The following is a 25,138-nucleotide window of genomic DNA, read 5'->3' as shown; positions in this document are numbered from 1 at the left end:
AATCAATCCAAACCTTCATCGACCCAAACCAAAACCCAAAGCCCACCTCTGCTTCTCTCTCCCCAGCTTGTTAGACTCAGAGGCCGACGACGACGCCGTTTCGCGCTCCTCGAAAAACTGCTACTGTACACATGCCGGCAGGGAAGGGGAGCTGGCGGCTAGTAAGATGGAGGTGGGTTACGGGTGGGCTTGGGATGCAAGGAGGGATGGGTGGGCTTCTTCTTATATTTTTTTTTGCCAACCCCAGATTATGAATACCCACAAAAATACATCCAAGCAGAAAATAAAAGATGTCAAATTTCCAATCAATTACTCCATTTTTCCTTCATTGAATTTCTATTTTCCCAAAGAAAATACTGTTAGGAATGGAAAGATTTAATTTTTAGGTTGGATGAATGATGTAAAGGAGGCACAACGGGTTCAAGAGTCCATGGGGGACTTCTTTAATTTTTTTTTGGACTTTTCCATGAGTCATGAAAGGAGGCGAACAAACAAACCATCAACCTTTGGGCATGTTTGGTACATCGTATTAGACTCTGGATAGGAGTAAATAGTCCATATCAGTTGTTTGGTGTCAACTTGTATTATTTAATTATTTGACTATGTAAACCGGACTGGGCTTTTAATACTCTCCTTACCTGACTAACTAATACAACTCACACACCCAGGATTAGATAATACATGCTTATTTATAAAGACTTGGGAAAATAAAAACCAACAGACGCTCTTTTCATCTTCTTCTTCCTAGGGTTCTTCTCTGCTATCTTCTCCACAAGTTATTCTCTTCACTATTCTCCAGGTATTCATCTCTCACTCCCTCTCTCTCTCATACTCTCTCCAATATGCTTATTCTCTGTTCTTTTCTCAGAAACCACAACATGGTAGCAAATTCCCTTGAGTCTTTGCTAATTAATGAAGGGAGCAATTTTTTTTCTCGGGTCGGAAGCAATTTTGCTCTTTGAATGAGATGAAAAGACATGGTTGAATCATTAGGACAGCCTATAATATATGATACAAAATTGTTCAAGTCCATCAATATAAGCCTACTGATTTCTTTCTTATTTTTTTTAATATATATTCGTTTATTTATTTATTTGTTAGGTCCTGACCATAACAATTTCTTCTTGTTTAATTATTTTTCATTTTCTTTTAGATTTATTCAATAGATTTTATTACATCTTTATGGGAATTAGGTTATGATTTTTTCTTCAAATAGGGTTTTGTTTTTCTTCAAAATGAGTTAGTTCATGTCCTCTTGTCCTATAGATCTTGGCAAAAACAAAAGAAACAAAAATTTCTTGTCATATGATTCTTGCCAAAAATAATACGTGTCATATGAATTTCAATTTTCACTAAGTTATCAAAGAATTAAAAAAAATAGTTTGATTCACTACTATCCGATGGAGCATCAAACACAGTATAACTTAGTTAGACTGTTTATTCGGAACAGTACCAAACGCCTGATAATATTCTGGATAAACAGTCAATACTCTCCGGAATAGATTAATATTATCCAACATAAATTAGTCAGTACAGTCCGACGAACCAAACGAGCCCGTGTTTTTGTGATTTTGTTATTTTTAATTTTTTTTCGTCCCCCAATTACATCAATTACATAAGGGAATGCCAGAATGGAGTGAGGAGGAAAGGATTATGCACCCCTTACACAAACCAAAAAAAAAAAATTCCATTAAAGTAGCTCCTCTGTGATCCATAAATCCATAATCATAATCCCAAAATTCAACTTTTAAACAAATCTTTTCATCTTTTTCTTATTTTTCAAGGAGAACCCAACAGTCCTCACCCATATTTTCTTCCTCCTCCTTTACCCACCACACCCTTACAGATCCCCTACCACTCCAATTCTCACAAACTTGTATATATTAACAACCTTCAGATCTGAGGGAGAGTGAGAGAGAGAATGAGAGAGATAAGAGATGAGTGAGAGAAAGAGAAAGAAGGCGGGGTAGGCTGGTGTGGGGAAAACCAGCGGGGGGAAGGGGAGGGGCACCGTCGACGGCTGCCGGCGGTGGGTGGCTTGGGTTACCTACTGAGTTTGGTTGAGGGAGGAGGAGGATGCTAGAAGAAGAATGGTTGTGAGCCTATGTGGGTGAAGAAGAAAGAAAAAAAAAAATCTTTTGTAATTTTCTGGTAGAGATCCATCAAAGAAGATGGGAGGTAGGGATTTTTTTGTTTTAATTTTTTTTAGTTTTTAAGGTTAAATACATTTTTGGTCCACAAACTTTGGGCGGTTTCTCAATTTGGTCCACCAATTTTAAAACGTGACAAAAATAACCTCGAATTATCCAATTTGTGTCAATTCAGGATCTTCCGTCCAAATATCTAACGGAGGCTGACGTGGCCTTTAAACGCTAACGTGGCGTGCGCCACGTCTCACTTCTTTTATTTTATTTTCGGATTTTTTCTATTTTTCTATTTTTAGAAACTTTAAAAATTAATTAAAAATAGCTCCAGACTCATAAAAATTCACGAAATATTCCTACGACCTCGTCTTGACTAGTACTAATTTATTATGGGTCAAATTACTAATTTTCCCTTTGAGAGTTTCCAGAAAATTTGGGAAGTCCAAATTTATTTCTAAAAAATTAAAAAAAATTTATTTTATAGAGGAAAATAAATTTTCCTCTAAGACCGAGAGGTCTTTTGGGTAGCAAGTGTTCACGAGAAAGGTAGTGTTAGTTTTTAGAAGACCAACGGTGCCAACCTCGTATTTTTTGGAGCTCGGGAGATTATTCTATGAATTTCCAAAGAGTATAGAGTATTTTAATTTTTTAGAAATAAATTTGGACTTCCCAAATTTTCTGGAAACTCTCAAAGGGCAAATTGATAATTTGGCCCCATAATAAATTAGTACTAGTCAAGACGAGGTCGTAGAAATTTTTCGTGTATTTTTATGAGTCCGGAGCTATTTTTAATTAATTTTTAAAGTTTATAAAAATAGAAAAATAGAAAAAATCTGAAAATAAAATAAAAGAGGTGACACTTGGCGCACATTCAGTGCGCCACGTCAGCGTTTAACGGCCACGTCAGCCTCCATTAGATATTTGGACTGAAAATCTTGAATTGACACAAATTGGATAATTCGGAGTTATTTTTGTCACGTTTTAAAATTGGTGGACCAAATTGAGAAACCGCCCAAAGTTCGTGGACTAAAAATGTATTTAACCCTAGTTTTTAATATTATAAAATATTTTTGTAAGTTTTTATTATTTTTATCTCCACGTGACACTCCATGTCATTAAAAAAAATCCACGTGGCACTCCATGCTGGCACTTAACAGAAAATTGGATGGAAACACTAGCGTTTCATAATCTATGAAAGCTGATGGACACGCTTGAAAGATTTTTTTGTTTGTGGACCATTTTAAAATCACCCCTATAGTTTGTAGGGGTAAATTGTAATTGAGCCAAAATATAATTAACAACTCATAAATTGGTCGGAATAAAATGTATAACGTATTGGTACAAAAGAAATGTACCAAAGACTTTTTAGGGTATAAATTTCGGGTTTAATAATTAGGGTGTAGGATGCACCTTTTGAAACTTCTAATATAGGTTTTCAAGTCTCAGGTTTTCAATGGTAGCTTTTGGGCGAATCCGGTCAATGCGGAGATCTAGCAGACCGATGCTGAATAAAACGAGTTAGAGAGCACAAAAATGTACCGTTTAGAGTTGTTTCACAAAAAAATGTGACATGTCATACGAAGCTGACCAATCAGGTCATGCAATCTGGCATGTCATTTGCGAACAAGCCAACCAAAGCACCCCAACTGGCTAGGGTGATATGTCATCTTCTCTATTGCGTCCTATTAAGTGACACTGGTCAGCATGTGGAAATTCTGACATCGCTGTGTTGGATTTCTTAATATGCAGGTATAAAGGCACTTACCTTATGATGCCATTGCAGATAGCTCGTGAGAATCAAGATGCAGTCAAAGTGTTTGATACAAGGCCAAAACCAGCCGTGAGTCTTCCTCTCTCTCTCTCTGTATCTCTATTTGCACTACTTATATGGGGTAGGATCTTTTATGCTTGTAATTGTACATAAGAGAGGGGACCCTGGCTGTATATTTATAGGTGACAACTCCTAGGTTTCTTGCCCATAAAGAAATACCCGAAGTCAGCCTTATCACCTCTAGATTCCATAACCTTATGCAATAGGTATTCCTTGTTAATTAGAATTCCTACTTCACCTTAAGTATCAGGCTGTACAAGTTAGTCTCCCACTTGAATTCTTAGTTCTATAAGTGATTAAATAGGTTGCTAACTCAAATAGGTTCTTACATTCTCCCACTTGAGTGCCACACCTATTTACACTTTTCTTTGCAACTAAAAATCGATTTCCTTATGTGCACAATTAGGGAAACAACCTGTAACTATACCTATTTCAAACTCATTGTTGATCATTATATACTCATAGGGCTATAGACATGATTTCCAATACGATGGTGTCATCCACCTATAACCACCATAAGCAATAACAATTACACAAAGTACCAACAAGTTATGAATTAAAATTGTATGACAAGTGAGCTGAATTGTGAAGAATCTCACTGGTCATAACTTGGTCCTCTTTAATGATTACAATGTAATCTTCCTTAGTGCTTAATAGTAAGCTCCTTAAATAAAAACATCTGTCATATATATTGTAATACTCAAAATGAAAAACTTAAAATTGTTAACTAATCCAAAACCAAATAATATATCAAAAGTTTCGAAAATAAAACAAAACTGTCAAAACAAAATCATCATTAGACAGCTCCCACTAACTCAAAGCATCTTCAAAACTTGACAGAACACCAATGTTCTTGATATGCTGTAGGAAAACTGAATTTGGTATTGCCTTATTCAATGGATCAGCCAACATCTCTGTTGTGCTTATGTAATCAATCTTTGTGAGCCCTTCTCTAACCTTCTCCCTTACCAGCAGATATTTAGTGTCAATGTGCTTGATACCCGAAGACCTCTTATTGTTTTTGCAAAAGAAAACTGCTGCATTGTTATCACAATATAACTGAATTGGTCTTGCTATGCTGCTGATTACTCTTAGGTCTAGAATAAAGTTTCTCAACCAAATGGCATGGACAGTAGCTTCATAACACGCCACAAACTCTGCATTCATTGTGGAAGTAGCCACAGTGGACTGTTTTACACTCTTCCAAGCTACAGCACCCCCTCCTAACATGAAAACAAAACTAGAGGTTGACTTTGAAGTGTCTTTGCAACCTGCGAAATCAGAATCTAGATAACCAACCAGTTCTAAAACATCTCCCCTTTTAAAAACTAACATGTGCTCTTTAGTTCTTTGTAAGTATCTCAACACCTTCTTAGCAGCCTTCCAATGTGCAAGTCCTGAATCAGATTGGTATCTTCCTAAAACACTGATTGGGAAAGCCAAATCAGGTCGTGTACACACTTATGCATACATGATGCTTCCCACTACTGAAGCATATGGTTTCTCCTTCATTTCTGCTCTCTCAGCTTCATTCTTTGGACTGTCTTTCTTACTTAACTTATCCCCCTTTGAGATAGGAACCTCAACACCATGACTGTTTGCCAAATTGAATTTCTTCAATACCTTTTCTATATAAGCCTTTTGTGACAAGCCTAGTAACCCTCTAGCTCTATCTCTGTGAATTTCAATCCCCAAGACATAGGCAGCTTCACCTAAATCTTTCATATCAAAATTATTGGACAGAAAATCCTTAGTTTCATGCAAAAGACTCTCATCACTACTAGCCAACAGTATGTCATCCACATAAAGAACAAGAAAAATGAACTTACTCCCACTGAATTTCAAATATATAAATTCATCTAGCTTGTTCTCAACAAAACCATGAGAAGTAATAATACCATCAAACTTCAAATACCACTGCCGAGAAGCCTGCTTTAGTCCATATATAGATTTCTTTAACCTACACACCAAATGTTCACTCCCTTCTACTATGAAACCTTCTGGCTGCTGCATATATATCTCCTCAGTCAACTCACCATTAAGGAATGCAGTTTTGACATCCATCTGATGCAAGAATAAATCAAAATGGGCCACTAAAGCCATGATGACCCTAAAAGCATCCTTAGATGAAACTAAAGAAAAGGTTTCATTAAAATCAATCCCTTCTTGCTGTGTAAACCCTTTAGCCACCAACCTTGCCTTATGTCTTTCTACATTTCCCTTAGAGTCTCTCTTAGTTTTAAATACCCACTTACACCCTATGGGCTTCAAACCTTGTCTCGGCGCTACTAACTCCCATACTTTGTTGTGTCTCATAGATTGCAACTCACTTTGCATAGCCTCTAGCCACTGACCAGAATGTTCAGCAGCCATTGCTTGTTTATAATTGATAGGATCCTCAAAAACAAAGTCATCAAAATTAGTTTCATTTAAGTACACAAAGTCCGGATGTGTAGTAGGTCTTCTCTCCCTATTGGATCTTCTAACCCCTCCTTGTTGTGGCTGCAAGACATTAATGTTTGGCTCTTCATTTACAACTTCCATATTAGGATTGTCTATCTGAAGTCTGTCATTGTTATTAGGTAATGGCAAACTAGAAAAAGGATAAGTCAAAATAGGATCAGAAGTGTTGGCAGCAGTATTGTCTAAAACTGAACCTATATCCCCTTCCTCTTCAAAAACAAAATCTGTATTTACTTCTACACCACCACAATCAAACTCTATAAATTTTGCTTTCCTTGTTTCTACAATCCTATTGGTGTGATGAGGGCAATAGAAACAAAAACCTTTAGTCCTATCTGCATAGCCAATAAACCTACAACTTACAGTCTTAGGATCTAACTTGGCTAAGTCTGGATTATATATTTTAGCTTCAGCTTTGCAGCCCCAAACATGCTGGTGGTTTAGGCTAGGTTTCCTTGCATTCCACAACTCGAAAGGTGTTTTAGAAACTGCTTTGCTAGGCACTCTATTTACTATGTAATTGGTTGTTTTGATAGCATCTCCCCATAGGAATTTAGGTAAGTCAGTGTTGCAGATCATGCTTCTAACCATGTCCTTTAGTGTTCTATTTCTTCTCTCAGCAACACCATTTTGCTTAGGTGTTCCAGGATTTGTGTATTGTGCAACAATACCACAATCTTGCAGATAACGAGCCAATGGAGAAGGATGTCTTCCTTGCTCATCATACCTGCCATAGTATTCTCCTCCCCTATCAGATCTTAACACCTTAATCTTTAAGTTTAACTGATTTTCAACTTCTGTTTTGTATACTTTAAACACCTCAAATGCACTAGATTTAGTTGGTATTAGGTAGAGATAGCAGAATCTTAAGTAGTCATCAATAAAAGTAATGAAATACCTATGACCTTCTAGAGTTTCAGTTGGGAAAGGACCACAAATGTCAGTGTGAATAATCTATAAAAGTCCTTGACTGCGTGTGGATCCTAGTTTTCTAGTGTTTGTCAATTTTCCTTTAATGCATTCAATACAATCTCCATAATCTGTAAAGTCTAAGTAAGGAAGAATTTCCTCTTTGACTAGAAGTTGCATTCTCTCCTTAGATATGTGGCCTAATCTCTTGTGCCACAATCTTAAAGAGATTTCATGATGTTGAATGCGTTTTTGTCCAGTTAAATCAACATTAAAAATAGAAAAATTAGAAGCACAATTCAACTGAAAAAGATTATCAACTAGAAAACCATTGCCAACTAAAACTTTATTTTGAAATAAATCAAATCCCATAGCAAAAAATTCAAAATGGAAATTTTTCCTAACTAGTTGAGAAACTGAAATCAAATTCCTTCTCATGGAAGGTACAAAAGCAACATTTTCCAATTCTAATTGAAAACCTAAACCTAATTGAAGCCTAACACTTCCTACTGCATGGACTGGAACCTTCTTGCCATTCCCTACGAAGACATAAGCTTGCTCTTTACTTGGTGTCTTCTGGCTTACGAAGTCCTGCATAGAAGTAGAAACATGGATTGAAGAACCAGTGTCAATCCACCAGGAATTTGAAGGGACAGTTATAGAACTTGACTCAAAACAAACTAGAACAGAATTTAATTTTCCTTTAGTTGCCTTTTTCTCTACCCACTTTTTATACCTAGTGCAATTCCTTTTGAGGTGTCCTGCCTTATCACAGAAATAACATTTAAAATCAGTAGTTTTGTTTGGTTTTAAGATGTTAGACCTCTTAGGATGAGGATTAGCCTTATGGTTGGCAGCAGCATGATTTGGTTTGGCTGAATTGTGTTTGGGAACATTGGTAGTGAGATGCACATGGTTGGACTCCTTCTCCTTCTTCATCCTAGTCTGTTCTTGAACACAAATACCAATGAGTTCATCCATATCCCAGTTCTCCCTTTGAGCATTATAGATTATCTTTAGCTGCTCAAAAGGTGCAGAAAGTGAGTTCATGGCTAGGTGAACTAGGAATGGATCAGCTATGGGAATGTCTAGGGCTTACAGCTTTGTTGCAAGTTCATTCATGCCGAAGAGATACACTATGATGTCTTCCAATCCATCATGCCTCATGTTGGTAAGCTTGCACATTAAATCCCCAGTTTCTGCCTTCTAGGGTTCCTTAAATTTTTGACTTATAGCTTCCAGATACTCCCTTGCACTCTCGGATTCAGGAATACCTCCACAAATTGTCTCTGACATGGACTTCTTCATTATCAGCAAACACATCCTATTAGCCTTCTCCCATCTCTCGAATTTAAACCTCTATTCAACAGTGCTTTCCTCAGTGAATTCTGGAGGTTTGTCTTCCCTTAGGGCTAAGTCATGGTCTAGGAGACCTAAAGCTATCTCTAAGTATCTCTTCCACTTCTTAAAATTGTCACCAGTCAAGGGCTCAATGGAGTTGATAGAAGGATTCACAACTGAAATATAGAGTTCACAATATATAAGAAAATACGTTAACCCCAAAACTTTATTCATGAATGACAACCATCTGTGGACTGAATTATCATACATGTTTGTTTCCTTTTACAAGACTAACAATATAAACTGATATGACCAACCTTTATCAAAACTTTCATCTGTGGACTGAAAAGATTCTGATATACATACCAGTTTATACATCATCTTGTTCCATCATGAGATATTTCTCAATTGAGTTCACACTTGTGAGCAGAAAAGTCAATGATAGTCTCTCATGATGCAATCTTGTCATTTAATGCTTTGAATTGATTAATAACAATTGATTCATGCTTATCTGTGGACCAAGCATAAAGCAATTGCCTTTAATCAAGACATGACAACTTTATGGGTTATTCTTTATTGCAGAATATACTTATACAGGAAGGAAAAAACAAATATATAAACAACTATATAGTTTATGCTTTACATGGCAACTTGTAAGTCAACAATCAGATTTTATATAAATATATATATGCAAATTGCTGTCAATCAATCTTGTAAATAAACAATCATATATTGATGGTTAACACCTATATATATCTAACTCATCAAAACTAAAGAAACACAAAAGCAAGAAATTAACTCGTGACTTTCTTTAGCATACATATATAAATTCTAAGATCAAAAATTAATCAAACTGCACTTCTGCAAACAAAATTCTTTACAGAGCAACCACGCAAGCATGCATATATATTGACTTCACAAAATAGGCCTTTAGATGCATAGAACCTTGCTCTGATACCACATGTTGGATTTCTTAATATGCAGGTATAAAGGCACTTACCTTGTGATGCCATTGCAGATAGCTCGTGAGAATCAAGATGCAGTCAAAGTGTTTGATACAATGCCAAAACCAGCCGTGAATCTTCCTCTCTCTCTGTATCTTTATTTGCACTGCCTATATGGGGTAGGATCTTTTATGCTTTTAATGGTACATAAGAGAGGGGACCCTGGCTGTATATTTATAGGTGACAACTCCTAGGTTTCTTGGCCATAAAGAAATACCCGAAGTCAGCCTTATCACCTCTGGATTTCATAACCTTATGCAATAGGTATTCCTTGTTAATTAGAATTCCTACTTCACCTTAAGTACCAGGCTGTACAAGTTAGTCTCCCACTTGAATTCTTAGTTGTATAAGTGATTAAATAGGTTGCTAACTCAAATAGGTTCTTACACGCTGCACATCCATATGTGGTCCCTTCTCGTTGGTCTGATGTGTCTACATAAAACCTAACGTACAAGATCAAAAACTTTGCCAAAATACTCCCTAGCTCTAAAAAATGTTAAAAAATCCTATCGATTCATCTCAATCAGTAGTATTTTTTATGACTTCAAATTCACAATTTTTCTTCCATTAATTTTCAAGTAAATTCCTAGTGTTTCTAATATTTTCAAATAAATTACATAAATTAACAATAGTTTAAAACAATTCATCAAAAATACAATAAATTCTGAAAAATTCTGAAAAATCACAAAAAAATCAGATGACTTTAAAATAAATTCTAAAAAAATTTTAGGGGCACACATTATATGTTGTGAATATGTGCTTGACAAATTTGTTGAATGGAATAAACAATATATTTATATATATATTTGTATATGTGCTAATTGTAATTCACATATATATATGTCTAATTTGGTTGATGAAATGTATTTTGAGATTTACTTTCTGAATAATGCATATCAAATTGAATATAATCTTGAGAGCTCGTGTATTTAATTTGTTGGCCAAAAGGTGGATTAGTAGATCTCTTTCATATGCTAAGCCACTTGTAGCATTGTTGTTATCAAATATCATTTGTAGGCACCTACTTGAAAGGTTTTGAGTTTGGGCGCGTAGATTAAATTGAATCAAAGAATTGTATTTTAACCTATTCACCCCTTAAGGTATATGATTGGAACATACTTTTAACTTTTAAGAATTTAAAGAACATATTATTTGCTTTTCACCTTGATTATTGAGCTGTGCTCTTATGCCTACATGGGTTACAAAAATTGTCTAGTGATACATTAGTTATAGTATTACATCAATAATGAATGCACCCTCCAAAACTGATCTTGAACCCGAAAGTTTATAATGATGAGCTGAGCCGTGATGCTTAAAACGAACTTTCTTGTGATCTCTCCAGTATGAAAATGTTGCCTTTATCATCCCTCCCCATCCTCATGGTTTCATCAACATATCTATAGTCAAGAAATGAAATTTCAAAAATTTTGGAAAAATTTTGCCGAAATTTTCATTTTTTTGGGATCCCGAAATTTTATCACATATCCCTTATTTTTCGTAAAAATTTCGGCGAAATTTCGATTATGAAGCTAGTGTGTTTTTGTAAAATTTCTCAAAATTTCGACATTTCGCTATAACTTACATGAAGTCACAAAGCCCAATCTTCACTAACAGTCTAACACTCCCAGCAGCAGAGACCAGAGTGAGAGAGGGGAGGAAAGGCGAGCTGGCCTCGTCGCCAACGGTCGTCAGAGGCGGCAGATCAGAGGGTGATTGGGAAGGGAGGAAAGAGAAGAGATTGGGGAAGGAAAGAAGATCGGGGAGGGAGAGGAAGAAGAGGAGAAAGGAGGAAGGAAGAAATCGTGGAGGGAGAGGGAAGATAGAAGACTGCGCGCAGGTCTGGGAGAGAGAAATGAGGGAAGAAGAAGAAAAGTCACTGCAAGGAGGAAAAAGTGACAGGCAAGGAGGAAAGGAAGGAAAGAAGAAAAAAGAAAAGGAAGGAAAGAAAAAAAAAAAGGAAAGAAAATGAAGGAAAAAAAAAAAATTTAGGGTTGATTGGGGTTTGAAGCCTTTGGGCAATTGGAAAGAAAAAAAAGGGTTTGGGGTTTCGTTTGAGGTTTAGTTTGGCTCTGTTGGAGTTTCATTTAGTTGTTTTTAAACCCTAATACATTTTTATATAAAAAATAATTAAAAATACCCTAAAAGGCCTAAACCCTAATATTTTATATCATATCATAAATAATACAGAGTATATAAAGTTGAGTGCATAGATAATATAGAATATACTAATTTCATTTATTCATTATACTAATTTCATTTAACAATATTTGCCTTCAGCGCACATTATATTCATCTTATATCACATGAAACCTATTATATAATTTGGTTTCTTCAATATTTTTTATTAATGTAGTAGATAATATATTAAATAAACATATGATCAAGTTTCATTCAAAATTTCCGTCGTTTTTGTCTAATTTTCTCGAAATTGAAATTTTTATCGAAATTCCCACAAAAATTTTCGTCAAAATTTCCATCAAAAATTTCCTCGAAACCGAAATTTTGCTCCTTGTTTATAGTAACTGAATTCAGGAAAAGTAAAAAAAAAAAAAAAACCTCTGCAATTCAAAAGTAAAAAATCTCAATTAAGCATATAAAAAAAATTAATAATACCATTCAAATAAATAATTTAGGATATGTGATCTCCAGCCAACCCTCTGGATTGAACATTCCAAGCAGAAGATGGTAATTTTTCTGAAACACGCTCATTAACTATTATGTTTCCAAACATAAGAACAAATAACTAAACTCTATTTAGTACCAAAAACAATTATCTGAGCATATCCAATTTGGAGAATCTATTTTCAATACCAACTAGGAGAAAATTGAGGTAGCAAATTTGGTACAATACAAAAAGTTGTACTAAATTAAAGGTGGCAATTTTGCCACGACATGAAAATACAACATGAGCCCGATATGAAGTTAGCGGGTTAGCATTGACCATTTTTTGACATGACACACTAAACACGAACACAAAATGAAACGACACAAACACGACCAATGAACACGAATTGTCACCTCTATACTAAATATGGTATCGAAAATGGAATGGTACTTAAAATACCATTTGAATATTTGTGGGGCCCATCCGCTGCTCTTCACGTGGGCAATGGAAAAATGTTGGCTTCTTGCGCATCATGCCTTCAGGCAAAGTAATAGCGGTTATTGTTCTAAATGCAACAAAGACCAATCAATCACCCAAATGAGTAGTCGAGTGGCCCTTGTTGCATTTTAAAAGAAAAATTGTTGCCCACGTGAAAAGCAACATATGGGCCTGCAAAAAGCCATTTATTACTCCAATTACAGGGATTCTCGTATTCACACTCAGATAATCCACACTTGGTCCGGATGAGAATCTATACGAGAATCTCTTATGCCAATCATATATAGTAAGGGCGGAGCTAGAAAGTATTTTTCTCGAGGGGCCAAGAATTCAAATGTATTTATTAGGGGACCATTATACAAACATTTTTCAAAATTTTTAAACAATACTAAAAATATTTTTTAAATGTTTCTAAAAAATGCATAAAGCTACATGTGGGTTGGAGAGGCCAGGCCACCTCAGGCCCACATGTAACTTTGCCTTTACTATATAGGAAGTTTATTGAGACAAGATCCTATACGGGAATTTGGAATCCTATATGGGAACTTGGATCCAATATAAAGGCAACAGCAAGCTAGCCAAACATACATCATCTTCACCATACGAGCATCGACCAAACTTCAACCCTTCAATTCCTATAACCTAGGAAAAAGAGAAAATATGAATCAATTTCTGAACAACAAAAGCAACTACAAGTGAATTAAAAAAACTTATTAAGCATGTATAAGACAACTGCAACTACATAACCATTTCTATAACCTAAACAAACACAGAGCAAATGAATCCATAAAAAACAAAAACAACTAAAAGTGAATTAAAGTAAGCTATTAAGCATGTATACCACTACTGCAACTACATAATACTGTAATTCATACAAATGGAAAGGAAAACATGAATAATATTTACTAAATTCAAAAAGTACTCCAAACAATACAACATACCTAAACAACAAGAATGAAAATCTGAAAGGAAGGAAAAAGAAAAAGAAACAAAAAAGGGGGTGGGTGCGCAGCATAGGAGAGGAAAGGAAGAGTTCACAAGAAAAAAAATTTACATAGTCACAACATCATGTCCATTTTGGTCATTATACATAGCCACAACATTTCTACATCAAATTTTACCAAACACTTTAATGCTACTTTTAACACTCACAATACTTTAAAAACACAGTTTACCAAACACTCAGCTACTTTTCCTCGCAACAACTTTTTCTCACCACACAACAGATACAGCTTTTTCTCACCACAAAACAATCCCAAACTAGTCCTAAGGCCATCCATAGTGAGGCCTTGATTTTGACTCGGATTCCAATTTATTGGATTAAAAAATAAAAATCAATACTCACAGTGGGCCGGAGAGAGTGATTCTCTTTGGCCTGATACCAATTAGTGATGTCCATATATGAACATCACTAATTCTGATTTCTATCCATTGCTGGCCGGCCCATGTGAAGAGAGAGGAGAGACAAATGGTGTCAGATGGCTGTTGTTGACGCAGGGCCCATGTGTTTGGCCAATCAGAATTCGTCCTTTCTGTTTTTTGGCCAATCAAAATTCATCATTTCATTAATTATTTGTTTAGATTAATTAAACTACCGGAAAAAAAAATTGAAAAAATCCAGAAAACTTTGAAAAAAAAAAATTCTAAAAATTATGACATTGAATCCAACGGCTATTTTCACATTTTTTTCTATAAATACCTCATTTACTTCATTAACCTTTGAAATGAAATAAATTTGTGTGTTGTGTGTGAAATTTTGGTGCATTAATCTTTATTAAATGGTACATTAGATCAAGATAATTTATTGTGAATATATGTAAGAGAAAATTATAGATTTGGTCCACTTATTTTATACCAAGTTTAATTTTGGTACACGATCTTTTTTAAGTTATGTTTTGGTCCACTAATTGTTCCACTTGTTCAATAAAGGTCCAGATTTGTTTTCTCAAATTTGTCTCGCCTTTTACCCTATCTAATCTCAGTCAAATTCAGCAAACATATACTTGTTTTAAAGCTGTGCATCTCTTTTTTATAACCATATAAAGATCATTCAAATTAGAATTCTATAATTGGCCCCAAAGTATGGTACCCAAAACTTTACCAAACTTCAATTTGAAACTTTAGATTTTTCAAACTTCACCAACTTCAATTCTCCTTGATTCTAATACTCCAAATTGGTTCCTATGACTAAGAAATGATGAAATATAACTTATACTACAATTATAATTGCAGAAATTCACAATCAAAAGGATTTAAAATCATAACTTAAAAAAATCGTGGATCAAAATTGAACTAGGTATAAAAAAAGCGGACCAAAATTGTACTTACAAAATATCGTGAACCAAAATTGAACTAGGTATAAAATAAGTGGACCAAATTTGTAATTTCTGTATATGTAAAATTAGACTCTTTTTAAAGATTTTATTAAAATAATGACATTGGTATAATTTTTATAAATAATTACCTTATAAATTAAAAATTAATGATCAATTAATCAAGATTAGGTCTAATTTAATTTGGTACAATAATATTACTCTCAGCACCACTACAGATACAACAAATATAAGAATCACTTTCAGCACTATTGATCAAATAGGAATCAGGTTACTTTTCTGCGATTGATGTCAGCGTGTGGGGGATGGGACACATGTTGACCACAACTGGGGGATTGTGCGAAACTTCTAGTAGCAAAGCGTTTGCTGAAGGAGTAAATAAGGTGGGTGAATTGGCCTTTACCCATATTTTAGTCTCTCCCATAATTATTCAGCATATGTAATTTAAGCCATGGACAAAAGCCTGTGAAATAGCAATAATCGGTTAGTTGGACTCCTCTTCCCCCATAAGTTGGTTTGGGTTCAGGAACTATTAAACAATGTTAAACGAGTTGTGCTTAATTCAGACCTATTTTGTGCTTGTCTCATGCTTGGTCTGTCTTAAGCTTTATATGAGGGGCCATAAACTTCGGCCTAGTTCGGGCTATTTACTTGTGTAGTGAGGTCCGTTTTGTGCTTGTGCAAGCTCGGCCTATTTTTTATTCATGTCGCTTTTGTTTTAATCGTGTTGTGCCCGTACCATGTTCGTGTTAGTCTAACCCGTTTGACACTTTTATCATAGACCATCTCTTTAATTAAAAAAGGTGATCACCCACCTATGTGTGGACTATTAGGTGAACTATCGGGATTCTTTTTAATACTAATCACATTAAATGAATTATTTTATGAGACAAATTATACAGTAGACTTAATGATAACTTGAAGACAAAAATGTAGACCTTAATCAGGAGTATTTTGGTGGACATGGAACGTTTTGGGGTTACTTCTCGGCCATCATCCTTTATTTATGGTAACTTAATAAGGTGTACGTGGTAAAGAGATGTTCAAAGATCAAAATGACTTTGATGGCTCCAGGTTCATGTACATCATGTACATTAGGCTTTTTATCACAAATAGTCCCTCAATTTTTACCAAAACATCAATTTGGACCCTAAAATGCAATTTCACTCAATATTATTTCTCATCTTTGCCACCGAACATCAATTTAGTTTCTAGACACACTTTGAAAATTCGTCAAATATAGCTCATGATATGAAAAAATTCTCCGAAAATTCATATGAACTCGTCTTGACTACTACTATTTTTATATGTAGTCAAATTATCAAATTGACGTTTAGTATTTTCTAGAAAATTTGGGGAATTAGTTTGGGAATTCTGGATTTTCTGGAAAATCAATTTGATAATTTGACCCCATATACAAATAGAAGTTAAGACGAGTCCGTAAGAATTTTTGGAGAATTTTTTCGTATCCCCAGCTATTTTTGGCGAATTTTCAAAGGGTGCCTAGGGACCAAATTGATGTTCGATATTGGCAAAGATGAAGGATGAAATTGATTGAAAATGCATTTTAGGGACCAGTTTGATGTTTGAGTGAAAGTAGATAGGCTATTAGTAATAAAAAGCCTTTATATTATTTATTGTTGCATACAGGGGAGGAAGACAACATGGGCTGTGGCGAGCATGGTACAAACACAACATGATTAAAACGAGACAGAAATAAAATTACTCTTCATAAAAGAAAGAAACAACTACCTCATATCTTAATGTTAACAACTTTATAAATTTTTTATATGCTAAACTCAAGTAATATATATAAAAAGTCAATAACTAATAACTAGTTTCATTTTTATTGTTGGCCTCAATCCTAATAATCTCAAAAAATCCTATAATTCACCAATCATTTGACAAATTTGTAAAGAAATAAAAAATGATAATAATAATAATAATAATACATAAATAGTTGCACGTGTATTGTTCGCTTGCTGCGTATTTCATACGTGGACTCCTCCCATGCTGCAAAATAAAATCAAACGGTGAATAACTCGTTAAAAGAAAAAAATCACACACACAATGACACAAATATGGAAACTTTTCTTCTCTTTAAATGGTGTACTATGCTTGTGTGGTTATATTAATTCGTTCAAATTATAATACGTTTAACTTTCGTGCAAATTGGGTAACTCGGTTGCAAATTGGAATTATTTCATTATTGTGACAATGACGGTACAAGAGGCAACGACTTGCTCAATATTTCTTCTCGAATGTCGACTTCAATGATGAATATGCTACACTTAAAATGAAAGATATGTGAAAGTTCATGGCTTGAGAATCAAGAGCAGCCATGTTTTTCAAGCTTGCAATACTCCTAGTACTACTAAGCTTAGCAGCAGCAGCAGCTGAAGATGTGAGTTTCACCTACAATGGTTTTGGTTCTGCTAATCTTAGCCTAGACGGCATAGCAAGAGTCACACCCAATGGTCTTCTGAAACTTACAAACGAAACTACAATGAAACAGGGCCATGCCTTCTACCCCAACCCAGTAGCCTTCAAGAACTCATCAAATTCCAATGCCACTGCTTTCTCCTTCTCCACCACTTTTGTCTTCGCTATCAGCTCAGAATACGCAACTCTGGGCGGCCATGGAATGGCTTTCGTCATCGCTCAAACAAGAGGGCTTCCGGGAGCTCTTCAAAGCCAGTACCTTGGCCTCTTCAATGAGACCAACAATGGAAATGACACTAATCATGTTTTTGCTGTGGAGCTTGACACGATCCAGAACCCCGAGTTCAATGACATCAATGACAACCATGTTGGGATTGATGTTAATGGCTTGGACTCAAAGAAATCTGCCTCAGCAGGATATTATGGGAAAAACAGTGAAGGGTTTCAGAACTTAACTCTCATCAGTGGTCAACCAGTGCAAGTTTGGGTGGAATATGATGGTACCCAGAAGCAAATCAATGTAACTTTGGCTCCAATCAATCTTGCCAAACCCCAAATTCCACTTTTGTCTTTGAATCTTGACCTTTCCCCAATCCTCAACAAAACCATGTATGTTGGATTCTCCTCCGCCAATGGCGCATTCCTCACATCCCATTATGTTTTGGGCTGGAGCTTTGAGATCAATGGCCAGGCTCAAGACTTTCTACACTCGCAACTTCCCAAGCTGCCTCGGATAGGAGACAAAAAAAGGTCTAAACTTTTGACCATTGGTGTGCCTGTGATGTCTGTGAGTTTGGTTTTGCTAGCAATTTCAGGTGTAGTTTATGCCGTAAAATGGAAGAAGAAGTTCGCTGAAGTGCTTGAAGATTGGGAGCTCGAGTATGGGCCTCAAAGGTTTAAATACAAAGAACTATACTTTGCCACAAAAGGGTTTAGGGAAAATGAGCTTTTAGGAACTGGGGGGTTTGGTAAGGTCTATAGAGGCATATTACCCACCTCCAACATTGAGATTGCTGTGAAGAGGGTCTCACATGAATCAAGGCAGGGGATGAAGGAATTTGTTGCCGAAATTGTCAGCATTGGCCGGCTTCGTCACCGGAATTTAGTACAACTCTTGGGCTATTGCAGAAGAAAAGGGGAGCTACTCTTGGTCTATGACTACATGCCTAATGGAAGCTTGGACAAGTACCTTTATGACAACCCAGTGGTCACTCTCAATTGGAGCCAGAGGTTTAGAGTCATAAGAGGTGTGGCTTCAGGGCTGTTCTACCTCCATGAAGAATGGGAACAAGTTGTGATTCACAGAGATGTGAAGGCCAGCAATGTATTGCTAGATGGGGAATTGAATGCAAGGCTAGGAGATTTTGGGCTTGCAAGGCTATATGACCACGGAACAGACCCTCAAACCACTCACATAGTTGGAACACTTGGCTATCTAGCACCTGAGCACATAAGATCAAGCAAGGCCACAACCAACACAGATGTGTTTGCTTTTGGGGTTTTTTTGCTTGAAGTTTGCTGTGGAAGAAGACCAATACAGAGACAAGGCCCACATCAGGTTGTGATTTTGGTTGAATGGGTTTTTTCTTGTTGGAAAAGAAGTGACATTCTTGAGGCAAGAGATCCAAATATGGGCACAGAGTTTGTAGATGAGGAGGTGAAGTTGGTGTTGAAGCTTGGGCTGTTGTGCTCACATTCAGAGCCTACAGCTAGGCCAAGCATGCGCCAAGTTGTGCAGTATTTGGAGGGTGATATTGTTCTGCCGGAGTTGTCACTGCTTGGGCTTTCTGCCAGTGGGTTAGCGTTTGCACGCCATGAAGGTTTAGATGACTTTACAATGTCATCATATGTTCCAGAGTCTTCACTCCTCTCAGGTGGTCGCTGATGATTCAAAATCAAAACAATTGGGATTCTCTCACAAACTTGAATTTACAGAGCCATACTCAACGAATATGTATATATTCACCTTTGATGTTTGAATGACCTTACCTCTAGTAGTTGATTATTTTTGGGAACTATATATAAAATCCGTACTGCAAAACAACTAATTGTATGTAAGCATGCTTGTTAGCTTGTCTGTAATGTCTGCTCGTGTACTGATTTATGTCTGCTTAGTATGTCACGTTTAATAAATCAAATGATAAAGAATTAGAGATTGAGAATGATTTTCTTTTTCAGACCCCTAAAAAATTGATTTTCTTCCATAGACCCAATAGAAACGTGACCATGATTTTGAGTACTCATGTGTTTAGCAGACCAATCAGGACTCCATAGTCCAAAGATAGAGTGGAGGCGACCTCCTTCCACTAATCCATCTGATTATCATCTCATCAATAGATCCAGGGAGAAAAAAATGACTGGAATGCTAATTGGTGTTCTTGGCCGGAATCCATTTGTTTATCATCTTATCAATGGATCCATGGAGATATAATGACTGAAAGGCTAGTTTGTGATACAAGTGGCAATTTTAGCATGCATTGAATCTTTCTGCCTTTAATTCGGAATTTGATTGCTCTCTTGTCTTCTTTCTCAATTGCTTATGTCCCTCGTACTTGTAATAACGTGGCTCATAGTTTAGCCCGTTACGGTTTGGATTGTATTGACCAAGTGGTGTGGAATGCAGATAGTCCTTCGTGGCATTTTCCCACTCTCACTTGCGATGTAACCGTTCATTAATCTATTGGCTAAGGCCTCTTTTTCAAAAAAAAAAAAAAAAAAAAAAAAACATAAAAAAAAAAAAACTCAAACATATGGTATTAAATTGAAAATTGGAGAAAATTAGGATACTAAACTGAAATTATACCAATAAATAAATAAAAACTAGATTCAGCCCCACCTCACCCTACTCTTCCCTCCACATATTGGTATAGTCAAACTATATCAATCCACGTATTTGGTACAACTAAAATATAAGGTTCCAATTTACCCCTACGAATTATATGGGTGATTTCAAGATAGTCCACAAATAAAAAAAGTCCTTCGTGGCATTTTCCCACTCTCACTTGCAATGTAACCGTTCATTAATCTATTTGGCTAAGGCCTCTTTTCTCAAAAAAAGGGTATTAAATTGAAAATTGGAGAAAAATTGAAATACTAAACTGAAATTATCCCAATAAATAAATAAAAACTAGATTCAGCCCCACCCCATCCCACCCCCACCTTCCCTTCACGTATTGGAATAGTCAAAATATATCAATCCACGTATTTGGTACATCTAAAATATAATTAACAACCCACAAACTAGTAGGAATAAAATGTATAAAACGACATATTGGTATAAAAGAAATGTACAAGAGACTTTTTAGGGTATAAATTTCGGGTTTAATATTTAGGGTGTAGAATGCGCCTTTTGAAACTTCTAATATAGGTTTTCAAGTCTCAGGTTTTGGACAGTAGCTTTTGGGCGAATTCGGTCAACGAGGAGATCTAGCAGACTTGTGCTGAATAAAACGAGTTAGAGAGCACAAAAATATACCATTTAGAGCTGTTTCACAAAAACATGTGACATGCCATACGAATCTGACCAATCAGGACATGCAGCATGGCACATCATTTGCGAACAAGCCAACCAGAGCACCCCAACTGGCAGCACCCGAATTGGCTAGGGAGACGTGTCATCTTCTTTATCGCGTCCTATTAAGTGACACTCGTCAACACGTGGAAATTTTTGACATCGCTACACATCCATATATGGTCCCTTCTCGTTGGTCCAATGTGTCTATATAAACCCTCACGTACAACGTCACAAAATTCACTAAAATACTCCTTAGCTCTGAAAAATGTTCAAAAATCCTATTGACTTATCTCAATCAGTAGTATTTATTTATGACTTCAAATTCACAATTTTTCTTTCATCAACTTTCAAGTAGATTCCTAGTGTTTCTAATATTTTCAAATAAATTACATAAATTAACAATAGTTTAAAACAATTTACCAAAAATACAATAAATTCAAATAAATTCTGAAAAATCACAAAAAAAATCAAATAAGTTGTTAATCTTGCTGCAGCTGTAGTTGCACTTGTATTCGTTGCACATCATATCTCTACCTACTGTGTTTTGCCTTCAATTCGTTATTCTCTCTATTGTTCGCTTGCTGCGTATTTCATACACAATGACACAAATATCGTGAATAAGTCGTTAAAAGAAAAAAATCACACACACAATGACACAAATATGGAAACTTTCTTCTCTTTTGTCTTTTTGCGTCAAACAAATTTTTCCAGCATATTTATATTTGAAGTACTGTTTTGGGAGGGTTCCTTCTTCAAGTGAGCTTTGTGCTATACAGGACCGGTCCTGACTTTTGGAAGGCCTAAGGGCGAAAACCTAAATTAGGCCCTTAATTTTAGTTGTAGAAAAAAAAAAAAGAACTTTTGTAAAACAATTGACAATTGACAATTTAGAATCAATGTATTATAATACTTTCATTAACAAAAGGTCTTCTTCTAACATTTCTAGAAACAAAATCATCAATAATAATTTCAAATTAGCTATGATAAATTGACAAAAGAAAAATAGCAGCAACATCACACTCTTTCCATTAGCTTTAATAAAATCCAACCATCTAATTTAGTTAACACAACAGTTTTTTAATTCATTGTCATCTAATTTAGTTAACTTCTTTAAATTAAATAAGAACTCAAAAATATATTCATATATTTTCAATTGTTCAAATCTATTATTTAATGAAGCAAGAGCATTATTGCTAAGACGGAAGGCGAAAAGACTGTATCGCTGTAAAACTTCTTCTTTCTTTGAGAAAAGAGAAGGATAAAGGGTCGGACGTAAATTTAAAATTTCTAAACTTTTGTTTTTTGAAATCTGAATCACATTAATTGAATTAATTGATCATTAACATTGGGTCTCCGTGTAGTTCTTTCTACTGACATTGGATTTAGTCATTTGGGCCTCTGTAAACAAGTAGGCTTATAGTTTTGCTTTTTTTTTTTTTTTAACAGTAGATATTTATTTTTAAATATATATATTAACATATATATATAATATAAAAAAAAATTTGGACTCTCCTTGAAAATGGGCCCTAGGCGGTCGCACTCAGTGGCCCCCCCTTCAGGACCGGCACTGGTGGTATACCAAGCCAGCCTGGATTCAGCTTTAAATGGTGTACTATGCTTGTGTGGTTAGACTAATTCGTTCAAATTGGAATTATTTCATTATTGTGACAATGACAGTCCAAGAGGACGACTTGCTCAATATTTCTTCTCAAATGTCAACTTCAATGATGAATATGCTAGACTTAAAATGAAAGATATGTGAAAGTTCATGGCTTGAGAATCAAGAGCACCCATGTTTTTCAAGCTTGCAATACTCCTAGTACTACTAAGCTTAGCAGCATCAGCAGCTGAAGAAGATGTGAGTTTCACCTTCATTGGTTTTGGTTCTGCTAATCTTAGCCTAGACGGCATAGCACGAGTCACACCCAATGGTCTTTTGGAACTTACAAACCACACTAGACTGAAACAGGGCCATGCCTTCTACCCCAACCCAGTAGCCTTCAAGAACTCATCATATTCCAATGCCACTGCTTTCTCCTTCTCCACCACTTTTGTCTTCGCTATCTTCCCAGAATACGCAAATCTGGGCGGCGATGGAATGGCTTTCGTGATCGCTCAAACAAGAGGGCTTCCGGGAGCTCTTCAAAGCCAGTACCTTGGCCTCTTCAATGAGGCCAACAATGGAAATGACACTAATCATGTTTTTGCTGTGGAGCTTGACATCATCGACAACCCCGAGTTCAATGACATCAATGACAACCATGTTGGGATTGATGTTAATGGCTTGGTCTCTAAGAAATCTGCCTCAGCAGGATATTTTGCGAAAAACAATGAAGGGTTTCAGAACTTAACTCTCATCAGTGGTCAACCAATGCAAGTTTGGGTGGAATATGATGGTACCCAGAAGCAAATCAATGTCACTTTGTCTCCAATCAATCTTGCCAAACCCCAAATTCCACTTTTGTTTTTGAATCTTGACCTTTCCCCAATCCTCAACAAAACCATGTATGTTGGATTCTCCTCCACCACTGGCCCATTCCTCACATCCCATTATGTTTTGGGCTGGAGCTTTGAGATCAATGGCCAGGCTCAAGACTTTCTACACTCGCAACTTCCCAAGCTGCCTCGGATAGGAGATCAAAAAAGGTCTAAACTTTTGACCATTGGTGTGCCTGTGATGTCTGTGAGTTTGGTTTTGCTAGCAATTTCAGGTGTAGTTTATGCCGTAAAATGGAAGAAGAAGTTTGCTGAAGTGCTTGAGGATTGGGAGCTCGAGTATGGGCCTCAAAGGTTTAAATACAAAGAACTATACTTTGCTACAAAAGGGTTTAGGGAAAATGAGCTTTTAGGAACTGGGGGGTTTGGTAAGGTCTATAGAGGCATATTACCCACCTCCAACATTGAGATTGCTGTGAAGAGGGTCTCACATGAATCAAGGCAGGGGATGAAGGAATTTGTTGCAGAAATTGTCAGCATTGGCCGGCTTCGTCATCGGAATTTAGTACAACTCTTGGGCTATTGCAGAAGAAAAGGGGAGCTACTTTTGGTCTATGACTACATGCCTAATGGAAGCTTGGACAAGTACCTTTATGACAACCCAGTGGTCACTCTCAATTGGAGCCAGAGGTTTAGAGTCATAAGAGGTGTGGCTTCAGGGCTGTTCTATCTCCATGAAGAATGGGAACAAGTTGTGATTCACAGAGATGTGAAGGCCAGCAATGTATTGCTAGATGGGGAATTGAATGCAAGGCTAGGAGATTTTGGGCTTGCAAGGCTATATGACCATGGAATAGACCCTCAAACCACTCACATAGTTGGAACAATTGGCTATCTAGCACCTGAGCACATAAGATCAGGCAAGGCCACAACCAACACAGATGTGTTTGCTTTTGGGGCCTTTTTGCTTGAAGTTGCCTGTGGAAGAAGACCAATACAGAGACAAGGCCCACATCAGGTTGTGATTTTGGTTGATTGGGTTTTTTCTTGTTGGAAAAGAAGTGACATTCTTGAGGCAAGAGATCCAAATATGGGCACAGAGTTTGTAGATGAGGAGGTGAAGTTGGTGTTGAAGCTTGGGCTGTTGTGCTCACATTCAGAGCCTACAGCCAGGCCAAGAATGCGCCAAGTTGTGCAGTATTTGGAGGGTGATATTGTTCTGCCGGAGTTGTCACTGCTTGGGCTCTCTGCCAGTGGGTTAGAGTTTGCACGCCATGAAGGTTTAGATGACTTTACAATGTCATCATATGTTTCAGAGTCTTCACTCCTCTCAGGTGGTCGCTGATGATTCAAAATCAAAACAATTGGGATTCTCTCACAAACTTGAATTTACAGAGCCATACTCAACGAATATGTTTATATTCACCTTTGAAGTTTGAATGTTTATATATAAAATCTGTACACTGCAAAACAACTAATTGTATGTAAGGATGCTTGTTAGCTTGTCTGTAATGTCTGCTCGTGTACTGATTTATGTCTGCTTAGTATGTAATACGTATGTATATTAATACAGAGATGTATTATTTACGTAAAAACATCTCTCTCTCCATCTTCATCT

General features: G+C 36.2%; 1 protein-coding gene and 1 pseudogene across 1 annotated transcript; both read left to right on the top strand.

Annotated features, from left to right (window-relative positions):
• The first annotated feature begins 12,829 nt into the window (after window positions 1-12,829).
• LOC147283806 (L-type lectin-domain containing receptor kinase IV.1-like) lies at window positions 12,830-25,135 on the top strand. The gene is made up of 2 exons (XM_086243289.1): window positions 12,830-12,853; window positions 22,889-25,135. Exons 1-2 carry the CDS (start codon window positions 12,830-12,832, stop codon window positions 24,863-24,865), a joined length of 2,001 nt encoding a protein of 666 aa, XP_086099415.1. The 3' UTR covers window positions 24,866-25,135.
• Window positions 17,397-19,674, top strand: LOC147283807 (L-type lectin-domain containing receptor kinase IV.1 pseudogene; annotated as a pseudogene).
• Window positions 25,136-25,138: the final 3 nt, after the last annotated feature.

Source organism: Dryas octopetala, chromosome 5, assembly GCF_963921425.1.
Source record: "Dryas octopetala chromosome 5, drDryOcto1.1, whole genome shotgun sequence".
Taxonomy (NCBI): domain Eukaryota; kingdom Viridiplantae; phylum Streptophyta; class Magnoliopsida; order Rosales; family Rosaceae; genus Dryas; species Dryas octopetala.
This window is presented reverse-complemented; position numbering and strand designations above follow the sequence as displayed.